The 15,820-nt window shown below is 37.8% G+C and overlaps 1 protein-coding gene and 1 long non-coding RNA gene across 2 annotated transcripts in view; one reads left to right on the forward strand and one right to left on the reverse strand.

Moving 5' to 3' along the window:
• The first annotated feature begins 11,207 nt into the window (after positions 1-11,207).
• Positions 11,208-15,820, forward strand: part of LOC4345356 (UPF0481 protein At3g47200) — a 13,118-nt gene continuing 8,505 nt past the window's right edge. Inside the window, exon 1 of the mRNA XM_015794362.3 lies at positions 11,208-11,385. Coding sequence (XP_015649848.1) covers positions 11,376-11,385 — 10 coding nt within the window. The 5' untranslated portion in view covers positions 11,208-11,375. The remainder of the gene's footprint in view (positions 11,386-15,820) is intronic.
• On the reverse strand, positions 13,421-15,252 carry LOC4345357 (uncharacterized). The gene is made up of 3 exons (XR_010734385.1): positions 15,153-15,252; positions 14,663-14,713; positions 13,421-13,624 (listed from the first exon to the last, which is right to left on the reverse strand). It is a non-coding gene; the product is annotated as an uncharacterized lncRNA (long non-coding RNA).

The raw sequence follows: 15,820 nt of genomic DNA on the forward strand, positions 1-15,820 counted from the left end.
CCTCCCACCGCGGGCCTCCGCCCCCATCCGGCCGCCGCCGTTCACGCCCGTGCCCCCGCCGCCGTGCCCCTCCGCTGGCCTCACTGGCTCTACCGAGAGAAGAGACGATGACGAATAGAAAGAAAGAGAAGAGGAATAGAGAGGATAAGGGTGAGAGAGAGAGAGAGGAGTATTAGGAGATATAAATTTTCGAAGATAAGAGCAAGGGATTATATACGATATATTGATTTTTAATTCCAGTTAGGAACAACAACCAGGACTAAAGTTAGGATTTAACCAGGACTAAAGATCTCTAGGAGCTAACAGCCTCTGACACGAGGTGTTAGATCATCTTTAGTCCCGGTTGGTGTTACTAAAAATCATCTTTAGTCCCGTAACTAAAGATCATATAGTCCCCTTACACTTATAAACCGGTCCCGGTTTTTAATGAAACCGCACTATTGTGTATTTGAGTCGACCGATCAAAAATGGTTTATCCAGTAGTGAGTTAAAGCTGGACTAAACGATATCTGGTAAAAACCTTTTCTATAAAAGTTACTTTTAAAATATCAAATAAATTAATTCTTCAAGTATGTAATAGTTAAAACTCAATTAATCATACGTTAATTGTTTTCTCGTTCTATGTGTGCTGAGTTCATTATCGTCTTAAAATTAAGGGTACACAAAACAAAACTTCATTATTGCATGACTAATTAAGTTTTAATTACTAAAAAAATAAAAATTAGTTTGTATGATATTTCGGAGCAACTTCTATATATAATGTTTTTCCCAAAACGTATCATTAAGCATTTGAAGAAAATGCTAATAGTTGCATCTTAATCAGAAAAGAAAATAACATGTGTATACGAACAAAATTAGGAATGATTAATGGTTAAAGTCAGTGTTTGATGATGTGGACTACTTAGGCTGTGTTCAGCTCCCTAGATTGGGAACTAATACCACACACATAAAACAAACCAACTGATCAGTGCAGGATTAATTAAGCATTAGTTTTTTTACAAAAAATGGATTAATATAACTTTTTATAGAAACTTCTTATAACAATTTTTTTAAAAAATATAACGTTTAACGGTTTGAAAAGCGTGCGCATGAAAAACGAGATAGGTGAGTCGAGAAACTCAAGGAAAGAACAGCCTTAGAGGCTTCTAAGAGCAAGTTTAATAGTATAGCTCACTATTAACTCTAAAATATCTATAGCCAATATAATAGCCAATTCATATAATAGTTGCTTACTATACTATTATACATGGTTCCACCTGTCATACATATATTACGTCTTAGAGTCTGTGCTGCAACTGGCTACATATCTGTAGCCCCCTGCTTTTCTCTTTCTTCTTTTATATCTTTAAAATATGTTTATAGCTGGCTTATATGCTATTGTACCTGCTCTAAGGCTGTAATGTACTACATGCGAGGCGTGAGACCGTTAGAACTAAATGATTGGTCCCTATGAAGGTTTTAAGTAGTGATAAGTGAGTGCCTCTGTGATGGGTCACTGGCCACTGTCACGGATGGGCCGTCCACGATGACTAGTTCTTTACTAGTGTGCTCCAATGATATTTTAAAAATAATAATCAATCATCTAAGATTATAAATTTGCTTGTGTTACTAACCGAGTATAAAAAATCTCCATGAACTAACATCAACCGGAACTAAACCGGAACTAAAGTTCCCCCGAGCCCTGACACAGCCTAACACAAAAATAACTGGGAGTAAAAATGAAGTTACCAACCGGGATTAAAGATCATATAGTCTCGTTGCGCAGATAAACCGGGACTAAAGATCCGGTTTTTCGAGCAACCGGAACTATTGTGAAAATCAGCCGACCCAGCAAATATCACTTCTCCAGTAGTGAGTTAATATATATAGAAGACTATTGTGTGCATGGTTGTCAATGGTAGAATAATTTTCAATCTTGAGCAATAAGACGGAGTCATTGTTGGCGATGTGCATTTAAAGAGTAAATTACTAATTAACTAGTATGATGGACAATTTGTCATCCTGAAGGCGATGTGTTTTTTCAATGATTGAGAACTTATATATGAGAATACCTGTGTCTCAGATCAAAATTGAGCTATTATAGATTCTCATGCATGGAAACGTTTTATGTAAGATAGAAGGGAGGGTTTGTTCTACGAGAACATTATAAAGAATTTCAGCATTTGGTTGATTAACATGTTCAGTAGTCGTCGGCAGTTGGCATCACGCGTGTAGCAATATGCATGCATGCTAGTTTAGGGTGGATGGCTTTACTTTCTGGTTTCGTTTGTAAGGAGACCTCTGATATGTTTTGCCGTTTCAATAAATAGAAATGGGAGGGACAATGCCTCTGTTAAAAAACAGCTTAAAATTTCAGCAAGTTTTTCAGAATATTATTAGATAGGAATTTTCGGCACTTTTCAATAATATATATAATTGTTCAACACCTCTGCGGTGCCACAAATTTGAAATAATTACATTCTTTGCTAAGAAAAAGGACACACGGAAGAAAATACAACAATATAGGCACATGTCTCCTACATATATGAATAAAATCTTAAAGATATCTACAGAAGGTACCATAAATGGTATAACGGAGGTTCCTCAAAATGTTGTTCATCCAACTCAAATGGCCTTAACGTGATTATTCTAAGTCTGAGTGTGATTAACATGGTGATCTCATCCATATAAAAGGATGGATCGCAACCAGAGGCAACCGTGCCTCTTCCCTAGGCGCTCCTTGGCAACGGACGCGATGGTTCCCAACCATCGCGTCTCCGGTTGCCACCCCTTCCCCATCTATAAATTGTACCACATTGATCAATAAAGTAATCCGCTCATTCTTGTGTTCAATTCTCTCTCGCTCAATCAATTCTATCCACTCTCAACATGTTATCAGCACTTCGCTCTAAGCGAAGAGAAGAAACTACATCGCTTTTGATCTTAAGGAAAAGCGAAAGAATCAACAGGAAAGGTACGAGATGTTTACCTTCAATTACTTGATCGATGCCGTTCTTGGCGGATCGACGCCGTTCTTGGTCTTCCTCGCCATGACCGAGACCGCCGGTCATAACTTAGGCAACGAGTATCTCGCCCATCATTAAGTGGTCTAAATTTTGAGATGATTACCCGATGGAGTCCTACAAATTGGCCACACTGGTCATAACCTAGGCAGCGAGAATCTCGCCTATCACACAGAGGTCTACATCTAACGATGATTACCCACATGTGTTACTTTCCAACAATATGTTTTGAAAAATGAGATTATTTGAAACCTGGATGAGCACAAGGTAGTGGAGTCCTAAACATTGGCTGCGGTATATTCACCAGAATATATTTGCCTAGAGACCATGTTCTAGGCAGCAAGTATAACTTACCCACTATTCAGAGATCTACTCCACTGTTTAATTACTTGGAGAATATCCACTTTTGTGCCACCTAAATTCGAATTCTAACTCAAATTGTCAGGTCTATTACCTACATCTTTTCTAAACATTACAAAATATGAAGTCTTACATTTCGCATTGAGATTACAACTTCAATATCATGTTTTTATTAATTTACCTCTGTAAATTAATAATGTTAATCATGATTATAGGGACGTGGCAACTATAGAGTTCGATGAACTCGCCCTTGATGGGAGTAACTACCCAATTTGGGCTTCCGATATCAAAATATTTTTTTTTCTTCTTGTGGGATTTAAAATACAATTGAGGAACCCAATGATTGGGATCCACCAGTTGAGAACAGAAAGCTATATATTGCCCTTTTCCTTCTGAGGCTCTACATCTATAAAGATCTCAAACATGAGTACATATTGGAGACGAGCCCTCTCAACGTATGGAAAACTCTAATAGAGCGTTATCATCAGCAAAAGGAACTCATTTGGCCTGAGGCTAATTATGAGTGGATTCATTTATGCCTACAGGATTTTAAACTATGGCAAAATACAATCATGTTGTTCATAAACATTTGCTCCAAGTTGATATTTTGTGATAAGAGCCAACGGAAGCAGAGAAGATAGAGAAAACTCTATCAACTATGTTTCCAGAGAACAAGTTACTGAACCAACAGTATCGCACTAAAGGGATTCAAGGGAAATTCCTCGAATAACCCTAAGAATCTGACTGAAAAACGCAAATGCAACAACAAGGCGTAAATCCAATGGTCGACAGAAAGGAAAAGGGAAGGGTAAGGCACCACAACCTAGTGGCAATAGCAACAAACATTGCAACAGGTGTGGGTCTGACTATCATGTCGCTAAAGATTGCCGCATCCCAAAAACATCTTGTTCTCCTGTATCAGAAATCCCTAAAAGAAGAACTTTCCATAGGTTGAAGCTCACTTCAATCTTACAAAAGAAAGACCTGAGGTTGAAAGTTCTCACCTGGCTCCTATTGAACCAGAGAACACCCTCGTTCTTATCCCAGAGGATACCACTGCACTTTCTACAATGGATGGCATGCTCATCGAATACTTCTCAACGGACCCACTTAGAGATTTACTGTAATCTCAGTGCGTCTCACTTAGAGATAAAGTTGCTTTAATCTCAGTGTGTTTGAGACATTATATTGATATCCTATAGTTTGTCAAAACAATATTGGTTGTAATAAGTAGATAAGTACAAACTCCCTTATATTATAAGGTTATAAGACTTGCTAGTCATTAGAGTATGTATTATTAACCTATGTAAACGTCATACTATGTATTTGATGTTTTCATTATTGTATGTATGTATATATTGTGGATAAAGAATTCTTCACTAAGCAATTCTTCTTCACTATAGATGTCTAAGGATATCGCTCCGATTGGAGATGAATTATGTCTTCTGGACAGTGGTACCACAAACTCTATACTTAGGGAGATCAAATACTTTCAAACTCTCAAAAAGAGAGAAGGCAAAGTTTTGACTATCGCTGGGCACGATACTGTGATAGTTGGCTCAGGACGAGCAATTATTACACTCCCAATGGGTACACAGATTACAATCGAGGATGCTTTATTGTATCCGTCAAAATGGGTTTCACATTGAAACCCATATGCATTATCGAGAAGAATTTCTTCTCTTAACCAAACAAAACGGATATGGCAATGCATTGGCGAGAAAATTCCATCTCTTACATCGGGATTGTACTATACATACATTAAGCCCATTGTACATGTTACGTACAAAGTAATTTTTCAAAATGTTGATGCATTCCACACTTGGCATGATCGACTTGGGCACCTCGGTATCGGGATGATGAGAAAAATTATTGGCAACTCTATTGGTCATCATTTGATAACTGACAAATTTCTCAAATCCTCTGATTTCGTATGCACTGCATGTGCTACTGGGAAACTGATTTTGAGACCATCTTATCTCAAAATTAGAGCCGAACCACTTAAATTCCTTGAACGCATTCAAGGAGATAACTGTGGCCTATTGTGCCAAGATCTGGACCGTTCAGGCACTTTATGGTTTTGATTAACGCATCTACTAGATGGTCTCATATGTGTCTTCTATCAACACGAAACCATGCCTTTGCCAAACTAATGTCTCAAATTATAAGGCTAAAGGAAAATTACCCTGAACATAGGATTCAATCAATCTGTATAGGCAACGCTACCGAATTTACATCTCATGCTTTCGATGATTATTGTATGGCATTGGGAATTAAGATTCAGCGCTCTATTCCATATGTCCACACACAAAATAGTTTGGCTGAATTGTTGATCAAAAGAATTAAGCTTATTGCTCGACCATTATTGATGAATTGCAAATTACCTTCGTCGTGTTGGGGTCATGCAGTTCTGCACGCTGCTGACCTTGTCCAACTATGACCAACTGCATATCATGAAACTTCCCCCAATGCAGTTAGTACGTGGAAATCCTCCAAGTATTTCCCATTTGCGTAAGTTCGGTTGTGCTGTATAGATACCGATCTCACCACCACAGCGTACCGCTATGGGCCAATACAAGAAAGTGGGGATCTATGTGGGATTCAAATCTCCGTCGATCATAAAGTATTTAGAACCCTTAACAGGTGATCTATTTACTGCCCGGTTCGCTGACTCTATCTTTGATGAGGAACATTTCCCAGCATTAGGGGGAGACTTCAAGTACCAGAAAGAATGCTAGGAAATTGATTGGGATGCCTAGGGTATTCCAGCCTCAGACCCACGTACTACTGAAACTGAACTTCAAGTTCAGAAAATTATACATTTGCAAAGATTTGCAAATAACCTGCCAGATGCATTTACCAATTATAAAGGTGTGATTAAATCTTTCATTCCCGCTCAGAATGCGCCAGAAAGAGTGGAGGTACCAAATAAAACCACTCAACTTCCACTCACTAAAAAGAGAGGAAGAAGTATGGCCACTCAGCGAGAAACAATTGCTAATAAGCAAAGAAAGACGGTAAATGCAAACCAACCTTTAGTTGGTACACACCAAATTGATACTATATATCAAGCAAATCATGATAGTCTGCAACCTAGCTCGGTGGTGCACAATGCTGAGACTAGGAATTCGGAAGACCATAGACACATTGTTTTGGGAGATCACGATGGGTCTATAAGGGTTGATGAAATTGTCATCAACTACTTTGAAACTGGAGAATCTTTTGATAGAAGAGCTACAATTGTCGACACTAATTTTTCTGAACAAATTGCTGATTGCCTCCAAGTTGATCCAGAACCTAGGTCTATAAAAGAGTGCCAAAAGCGCTCTGACTGGAACAAATAGAAGGACGCAATTGACACAGAATTAGCCTCGCTTTACAAAATAGATGTATTCTCGACTGTAATGCCTACTCCTCGTGGTATCTTTCCTATGGGATACAAATAGGTTTTCATCCGGAAACAGAATGAAAACAACGAGGTGGTGAGATATAAAGCAAGGCTTGTAGCACAAGGTTTTACGCAAAAACCTGGCGTTGATTTCAACGAAACTTACTCTCCAGTTATGAGTGGTATAACTTTCTAATATTTAATATCATTGGCAGTACAAAATCGTCTATTTATGCAGTTGATGGACGTAGTGACAGCATATCTTTATGGGTCACTTGATTTTGATATTTACATGAAGGTTCCTGACAGAATCAACATCCCGAATCAGAAGGTAAATCGTAACATATATTATGTTAAGTTGCAGAAATCACTTTATGGCTTAAAACAATCGGGCAGGATGTGGTACAACCGATTAAGTGAATTCCTTTCACTAAAGGGATACACTAAAAATGATGATTGCACGTGCGTCTTTATCAAAAAGTCCCCCACAGGATTTTGTATTATCTCGGTATATGTCGATGATCTCAACATCATTGGCAATACACAAGATATTAATGAAACACGTCATCATTTAAAGACGGAATTTGAGATGAAGGATTTCGGTCAAACCAAATTTTGCTTAAGTCTACAACTTGAGCATTTACCTTCTGGAATCCTTGTGCACCAAAGTGCATATACCCAGAAAATTTTGGAGAAATTTAATATGGACAAGTCATATCCTTCCAAAACCCCTATGGTGGTTCGATCTCTAGACCTGGAGAAAGATCCATTTAGACCAAAGGAAGATGGTAAGGATGTGCTTGGACCTGATTTTCCATATCTTAGTGCTATTGGCGCACTTATGTATCTTGCAAATAGTACGAGGCCATATATTGCTTTCTCGGTAAATCTATTAGCAAGATACAGCGCTGCTCTTACCAAATGCCATTGGACTGAAGTTAAGAATGTCTTTCGATATCTTAATGGCACAAGAGATCTTGGACTTTTCTTTAAAAAGAACTAGGATTCGACTTTAATTGGGTATACTGATGTTGGCTATCTATCTGATCCCCACAATGCCAGATCACAAACAAGATTTGTATTTTTACAAGGTGGAACTGCTATTTCATGGAAGTCTTCTAAACAGACTCTGGTAGCCACTTCCACAAATCATTCTAAAATAATTGCATTATATGAGGCATCACGTGAATGTGTATGGCTTCGCAGAATGGTTAACCACATATTAACATCTTGTGGTATTGGTTCATTGGAATCACCTACCATTATCTATGAAGATAATGCCGCTTGTGTTGTTCAGATGGAAACTGGTTATATTAAGAGCAACATCACAAAGCATATTGCTCCAAAATTATTTTATCCTCATGAGCTTCAGCAACATGGAGAGATAAACATCTTGCAAATTAAATCATCTGATAATCTTGCTGATTTATTCACAAAATCTCTGCCATACTCCACATTCTTTAAATGTGTCGAAGGAATTGGTATGAGATGACTTAAAAATTTGTAGGATTCAGGGGGAGTATCTTTCTCTGGAAAATAACCTATTTTCGTCATATTATACACTTTTTCCTTTGTATGAGTTTTACCCTTTATGTTTTCTCATCCAAAGTTTTTAACGAGGTAATATCAACATAAGCTTATATGTCTTATCATTTGGCTTTTCCCCACTAGGGTTTTTACTAAATGATAAATGTAGACATTATACTATTTTGGATCATACTATGAGCTTTACTCATAGAGATCTAAAAATAGTCAATAATATACTACGGTTCTCTCCTTATTTTCCCACTGGGTTTTCGAGGAGTTTTACGTCATGTATTTAATACAATAACTATAATTATTTCTAAGATTATCTTTACAGATATCTGGAACAATGAAAGAGCAATGATCAAAGCTGGATTCGATCAAAGGGGAGTATTATGAAATAACAGGGTGATCTCATCCATACAAAAGGATGGATCACAACCGGAGGCAATCGCGCCTCTTCCCTAGGCGCTCCTTGGCAACGGACGCGATGGTTCCCAACCATCGCGTCTCCGGTTGCCACCCCTTCCCCATGTATAAATTATACCACATTGATCAATAAAGTAATCTGCTCATTCTTGTGTTCAATTCTCTCTCGCTCAATCAATTCTATCCATTCTCAACATGAATGGACGCTTGGGCTAAAATTTTCCATATTGTTTATAGTGTGCATGCTTTCCAAACAGTTTGGAATTTATCGTGTTTCATATAAAACTTTTCTAGATATAGAAGTTTCTTAAAAGAGTCATATTAATCCATTTTTCCACATTGAAATAATTAATACTTAATTAAATATATGTACTAACGATTTATCTCATTTTACATATCAGTAAGTTGCTAAGTGCATGCAAATACTCTTTGAAATCAACCCATAGGATGTATAGGAAGGGCCTTAACGAGTTTATTTTTGGTTTTAAAAAAACTATATTAGCTTGTTTGATTATCCTTTAAAAAAGAAAACAAAGTCGTATTTATTCTCCCAAACTAATTGAATAGATCACTTGGCCTCTAAACAATTTTATCAGCTTTAAACTATTTTTTTCTCAATTTTCCCTCTAAGCGATTGAAAATGGTTCACTTTACTCGTTAATAAAATTTCTTTTTTTAATGTTACAATTTATACATGTTGTATTATAAGTTGAATTGTTTTAAGCCATAGATGGCACCATAACCTAAGTTTGAAAATATTTTCAAATTTTCTATGACCGTTTTCTTTGGGGTTTAAATCAATTTTAAGTGTTTCCAACCTGGGTAAACTAAGAAAAAAATTTAAGAAATGTTGAGACGTAAGCTATAGCCTGTAATGCATCATCCTTCCAAAATCTTAGTGCAAAATATGACTTAGGGCCTGTTTAGATCCATTTGGAATAGCAAATGGCAAATGGCAAAAGTTTTGGCATTGCAAAAGTACTAGTTGGTGTTTAGATGCATGTTAAAGTTTTGCCATTCTAGCACTAAAGTGAGAGAGAGAAAGAGAGAGGGAGTGGTCCCAAAGCACTTTTTGACACAATTTGCTACTATGGACTAGCAAATACCAAATGCCAAATTGCCAACTTTTGCTACTAGTGTTTAGATCCAAAATAGCAAAAAGTGCTACAAAATGGCAAAACTTTTGCCATTTTGGAGGATCTAAACAGGGCCTTACGTAGAGAGAAACGGAAAAGAGAAATAATGGTAACGAGGTAGCAAGTAAAGTGAATGATTTAGGCCATTCCCAACCCAAAATACTAGACACAGTTTCCATAAACTCCACATCATCAAGAAACTAGTACTAGACACTACTCTTCCAATGCAAACACTACTATTCCATACTTAGATTTAATGCTACTTATCTCACATGATGTCTTGAATGTTATGTAGAAACCACATGGTTTTTTTCTCTCTCCTCATTTATTTACTTGCCACATCATATCTCATCCTAGTTGGCATTGTATTTAATGCTATAGACACCATCCTAGTTATTGGGTTGGGAATGACCTTATAGTAGTTTAATTAGGGGGTTAAGTGATCCGGCAGCAATGTTCTGGGGAGTAAAATGGATTTTTTTTCTGTTAAGAAAATGGTTCTCTCCTATATGGTATGATATATGGTGTAATTGTTTTGGAATTTTTTTTACGGGAGAATTGCTTATATTTTCAAAAGCGCAATTGGCTTAGGCAATGTGGCCTGTTCTCCTGTCATCCCCTATTTAATTTGTTGAACTAGCCATCTGACCCGTGCGTATCCACATGTGCCTACATATTTAAACAATCGATATCAACTCAATAGTTACATCGTAGCGTTCTCTTCCAGTACTCATGGCCAATCGTAGCTTTGCTTTCTATGGTAAAATGGCTTTTTTTTAACACAAACATTTTATAATCTACGGTTCTAATATTGTGATGTATATCAGCTGCCCATTGTCCATATCTTCTTGGTTGTTGCCTATTTTATTTAAAACAAATTTTGAATATAACCTAAGGTTATGATATTATGATCTATCCAGCCGACGGCCCAAATTTTCTAGTTAACATCACAGTTTAATCGGAATGCCAAATTAGTATATGTGTAAATTAAATAGTTAGATAAATATATTGTTGAGTGTATATATATAAATATATATATATATATATATATATATATATATATATATATATATATATATATATATATATATATATATATATATATATATATATATATATATATATATATATATATATATATATATATATATATATATATATATATATATATATATATATATATATATACACGATAACTATTTTAGTCAGCAGATCTATCACTATAGAGCTTTAATTTAGTGAATGGAAATACTCCATATTTATTTGTTTCTGACTTTTCAGTGCATGAATGGTCATTTATTTTCCAACTGCCAATCGCTTGCTTGCAAGCGATCGGTGTTATTATCGACGAATCCGTCTGGATCGATCATCATTATCTTAAAAATATGCTAAAGATATCAAGGAAATACGCTTTGGGGTGTGCCGTGTGCCTATATATATATTCAGAACACGTACTTAATTGATACGAGCGCAGCTCAATCATCAGGACGCTAAACTTGGTTCAAGGTGATATTCTAGTCTCTCTAGACTACATGCATGACGGGAGGTAAGTAGATTATTGTCTTTGAATATTTGGTACTGGAATTATATATCTACATATAGTAGCATATGTTACCTACTAGCAAGGCATTTTACTAGAAGTACTCAGTATAATGTGTCAATGATCTTGTACCGATCCACTCTGCCGTGTGTCATCAACGACGACCCTTCATCCTAATTTGATAATTAGGTTCTCTTATGCAACTCTGAGGTCACATATACGTACTGAGATAACCAACTTATAATTATTAACCTAACCATGCTATGAACAATTCTCTTCTATCGTAAGGCTTCCAATAATATATGACAAAATTCCGGATGAAAGACACGACACGATGTTTTAGTAGAGGTCAGGTCAGTATATGCACTAGCTACTTCCACCAATTAATCCACTCTGCGGATGTCGATCAACCCGTGTCATTGTGTGATAATTTGACAAAAGAAACCTAATTTCACAAATTAAGTGTACCCCAAGCGATGACTAGAGTCTCGCAATCGACTAGCTATAGGAGCTAGCAGTGGTGTTATCGGCTTGTGGTGCAGGTCTAGATGCAACTATATATGAGAATTAAGAAATGAAGCATGCATGAGGAACGTTCCACTGGTCACAAGGGAGCTCAACGAATGATCCGATTAGAGCGGCTACAATAATAGACAATAAGTCAAGCTATAAACACATGTGAATATGATAAGAGAGGGGAGAGAAGAGAAGCAGGCTACAACAAACATATTTATAGCAAGTTACAGCATATACTCTAAGATGTTGTGTGTGTATAATAGGTGTGACCAATTATTAATGATCATATACTATATATATTTGTAAGACTAACTATTATAAGGGAATTGCTAAAAACCCAAAATTTTTCAGTCGTCTGCCACATAGAGAGTCCCTTATATAAATTAGCTATTAGATCTATTATATACTAAAAGTTCATGAAACTTCCTACAAACGTTCCTAAATCGCCATGTGGCACTCCTATAAACGCTCCTAAACCGCCACGTGGCACTATCTAATCTCACCGTCGATTTTCACTTATATTGGTGGACCCGTTATTTTAGATCGTTAAATTGGATATACACAGTTGATTTTCACTTAATTTAGTAGCTAGACCATTATTTTAGATTTTATATATATATATACATATATACACATATATATATATATATATACATATACACATATGTATATATATATATACACATATGTGTATATATATATACACACGCGGTGACGCTAAGTAGCGCCAGTAACGCGCCACCAACTAGCTAGCGCGCCACCCAGCCTCCCAACCCTCTCCTCCGAGATTTTCGTTTTTTCTGGCGCCCCCACCTCCGCACCTTCCAAAAAGTAAAAAAATTACTCCGCCTCCTGCCTCCGTTTTTTCCGTTCCCAGGAGGATCGATACATCTTCCCCAAGTGCCTCCCTCATACCGCATACTTCCTTCTCAGTAAAAATTTTACTAAAAATTCTAGACCAATATCAGGCCTATTTATACATCAGTTAATTTTTTACTCCTCACAAGTGAGGGGCATGATAATACTTGTTAAGTTCAGTAATATTTTCACTCCCGTATAGTTTTTACATCACTTCCATAATTCTTTAGGTTAGTAATATATTTACTCAATCTATGGAAAAAAGGGTGAGCAAAAATTTTGCAAACATTAAAATTATCCACGGTAGTAATTTATTTACTACCATGTTTATCATGATTTGTTAACACATATCTATTTCAATGCACTAAGTAAAAAAATGGAAGTAGAAAATTATCAACCATCACAATACATTTATTTGCCATGCATATTTTTACATTCTATAATAAAAAATTTCACCGGATCATTTGACTTTGTGAGTCTGAAAACTACAAGGAACCTTTACAGTGGATCATATGTCCACCAGTAAAATATTACACAGTTAATCTAGAAGTAAAAAAAATACTCAGAAGCAAAACTACTAGTTTAAACAATTGACTCTGGCGATAGAACAATGTCGACATGCAAAAGGAAGACTGTTGACGATGTTCTCAGGTGGTTCCCACGAACGTGCACCAGGTGGAAGGCACCTGCCTCCGCCGACCTGACCGTCAGGCGATATGCAGAGCTGGAATCACCAAAGAGGCCAGCAATAGGACCTTCCGGACTCGGGTCAGCGACAAGGCCTCCAGACGACATGCTCGGCGTGGTAGCCCTTAGTGCAATGCTGCCCGTCGCGTCAAGCCTGTCGCCTCCTTGAATTTCACCCGAGCCGCTTCTATCACAAACTTCTAAGTAAGCAAATCTGACTAAAGTAAATATGATTCATGCATCTATCACATAGATAACACCAGAAATGTACTAATGAAAATGAGGAATGAAACACAATGTACTATTAAGTGTCGTGAAAAAAGGATGCTTATCGTGATATTACCACCAATGTCACTCTTCACAAGTGCCATAGCAGCTCTAAATTTATCTGGAATACATAGTCAGAGAGCAAAGGAGACTAAGGAATACCTTGATGTTTAAGCAACAACAATACGTTCAGCGCAAAGGAACATCTAGCCACAATTATTAGAGAATATGCCCTGACTTCGATTTAATTAAAGTACTAACAGAACCACACAAATGAGATGACAAAAAACAGCTCTACAGATTCAGTGAAGGATATGGCTAACTGATTGAGTGAAGGATCAAAGAAAATTCATTTGTGCTGCTCTACAAGAACTAGGGAATTTCAGAAAAATACTAACCAATCAACAATGCTCTAATGAACTAGACAATTTCAGTGCTCATGTGGCAGTACTAAAAAAAACAGAAGTTCAGCATTTCAGGCATCATTCGACCTCCTCCGTTGAAGCAGAAAAATTCAGAAAACTACTAGCCTAACAACAATTTTTTCCTTAAAATCTCTAGATAAAATCATTGAGGACACATGTATAAGAGGAATCCATTCAAACATATTTGTTCATTGATAATACAAAAGGCCCAGAAATGCAACAAATGCATCAGATGTGAACAGCTAGTCCATCAAATAAGTTCTGATATAACTAGCGCTATCAATGAATCAGAGCCCGAAAATTCATCATGGACATATCTGCGTTTACTGCCGCAGAAGTATGTACTGCTCATGCATCTGTACTGTTCAGAAAACAAAATGTATTTTAGATAGGCTGGCAACAATCACGAGAACAATTCCACTTAAATTGCTCTGTTGATCCCAAAGTTTCAGAACAAGAGCTAAATCTCAAGTAGAAAAAGCTCCTGGGAGAACTCAATGATGAAGAAAATACAAATGCAAAATATTTACCACAAGACTTTGACTGAGTGGTATCTTTAAATATGAAACCAGCTGTCAAACCTGCAAATTGAAGTTCAGAGATGTTTAGTAAAGACCAAATGAATAGCAAGTACAGTGATATAAAACTGATTATAGCTTTTGTACTTACGGCCTCGCTGCTTGCATAGTTGTATTCATTAAAGTTTTTGTGTCTTGGCAAGCAATATTGGTACATCAGCAACAATACATGTTTATAAGATAAGAAAGGCAGTGCATTTTCAGAAACTATAAAATCCGCGTCTCTAATAAGGTCTGGCGTTCATGAAAATTTTAATTGATAGATGGGGATGAGCCCTTGGAGCACGAAATTGAAAATCAAAAAAAAAAAACGAAGCTCCTCCACTTCGGCATCGACACTATAAATTGAGATTGGGATGAACTAGGGTTCCTGGGCACAAATCAAAAAGGGAAAAGAAATGAATAGGGAGGAGGAAGAAAGGATAATCAGATTGGGGAATACCTAGTCCTCGAGGTCCATCTGGGTGGGCTTGCCCCCGGCGGCCGAGTCGGAGTCGACGTCCGTCGGCGGCGGTGTGGGGAGAAGGTGGCGGCCACACGGCGAGCTGGTGGAGCACAACCACGATGACGGCAGCGGGCAGAAAGAAGTGAGCGGATGCGCCGCCCGCCGCCGGACTCCACCCGGTGCACGACAGTCGTCCACCAGCCATCGCCGAGTCTGCCCTTGGGCTCTCCTCCCGCAGCCGCTAGTGGATCTGTGCGGGGCCGGGCGAGGGACGGCCGCCGCCGCCGGATCCGGGCAGTGGATGGCCCCACCGAGCCCGTCGCACGCCACTAAAACAGGCCGTCACTGTCGCCCGCCGTCGGAGGAAGCTGGAGGGACCCCGCCGGCTGCCGCCCGACGTGCCAGGAAGCCCAAGCCGGCGGCCGCGCGCCGCCGACCTGCGATCGCCGCTCGACCGCCCGTCGCTGACCTGCGGTCCGGAAAAAAGGGCATAACCGTGAGAAAAATTGTGCACAAAGAAACAAAAATTAAAATTTAAGGCATGTGAAGCTAAAAAATAACTCAATAATGTGGAGAGGGAGAGTAAAGAGTGGATGGACGGTTTCATGGGAAATCCGTAATATATATACCAGATGATAATATCAGTATATCGAGTTAAAAAATAA

The sequence above is a fragment of the Oryza sativa genome, chromosome 8 (assembly GCF_034140825.1).
Source record: "Oryza sativa Japonica Group chromosome 8, ASM3414082v1".
Lineage (NCBI taxonomy): Eukaryota > Viridiplantae > Streptophyta > Magnoliopsida > Poales > Poaceae > Oryza > Oryza sativa.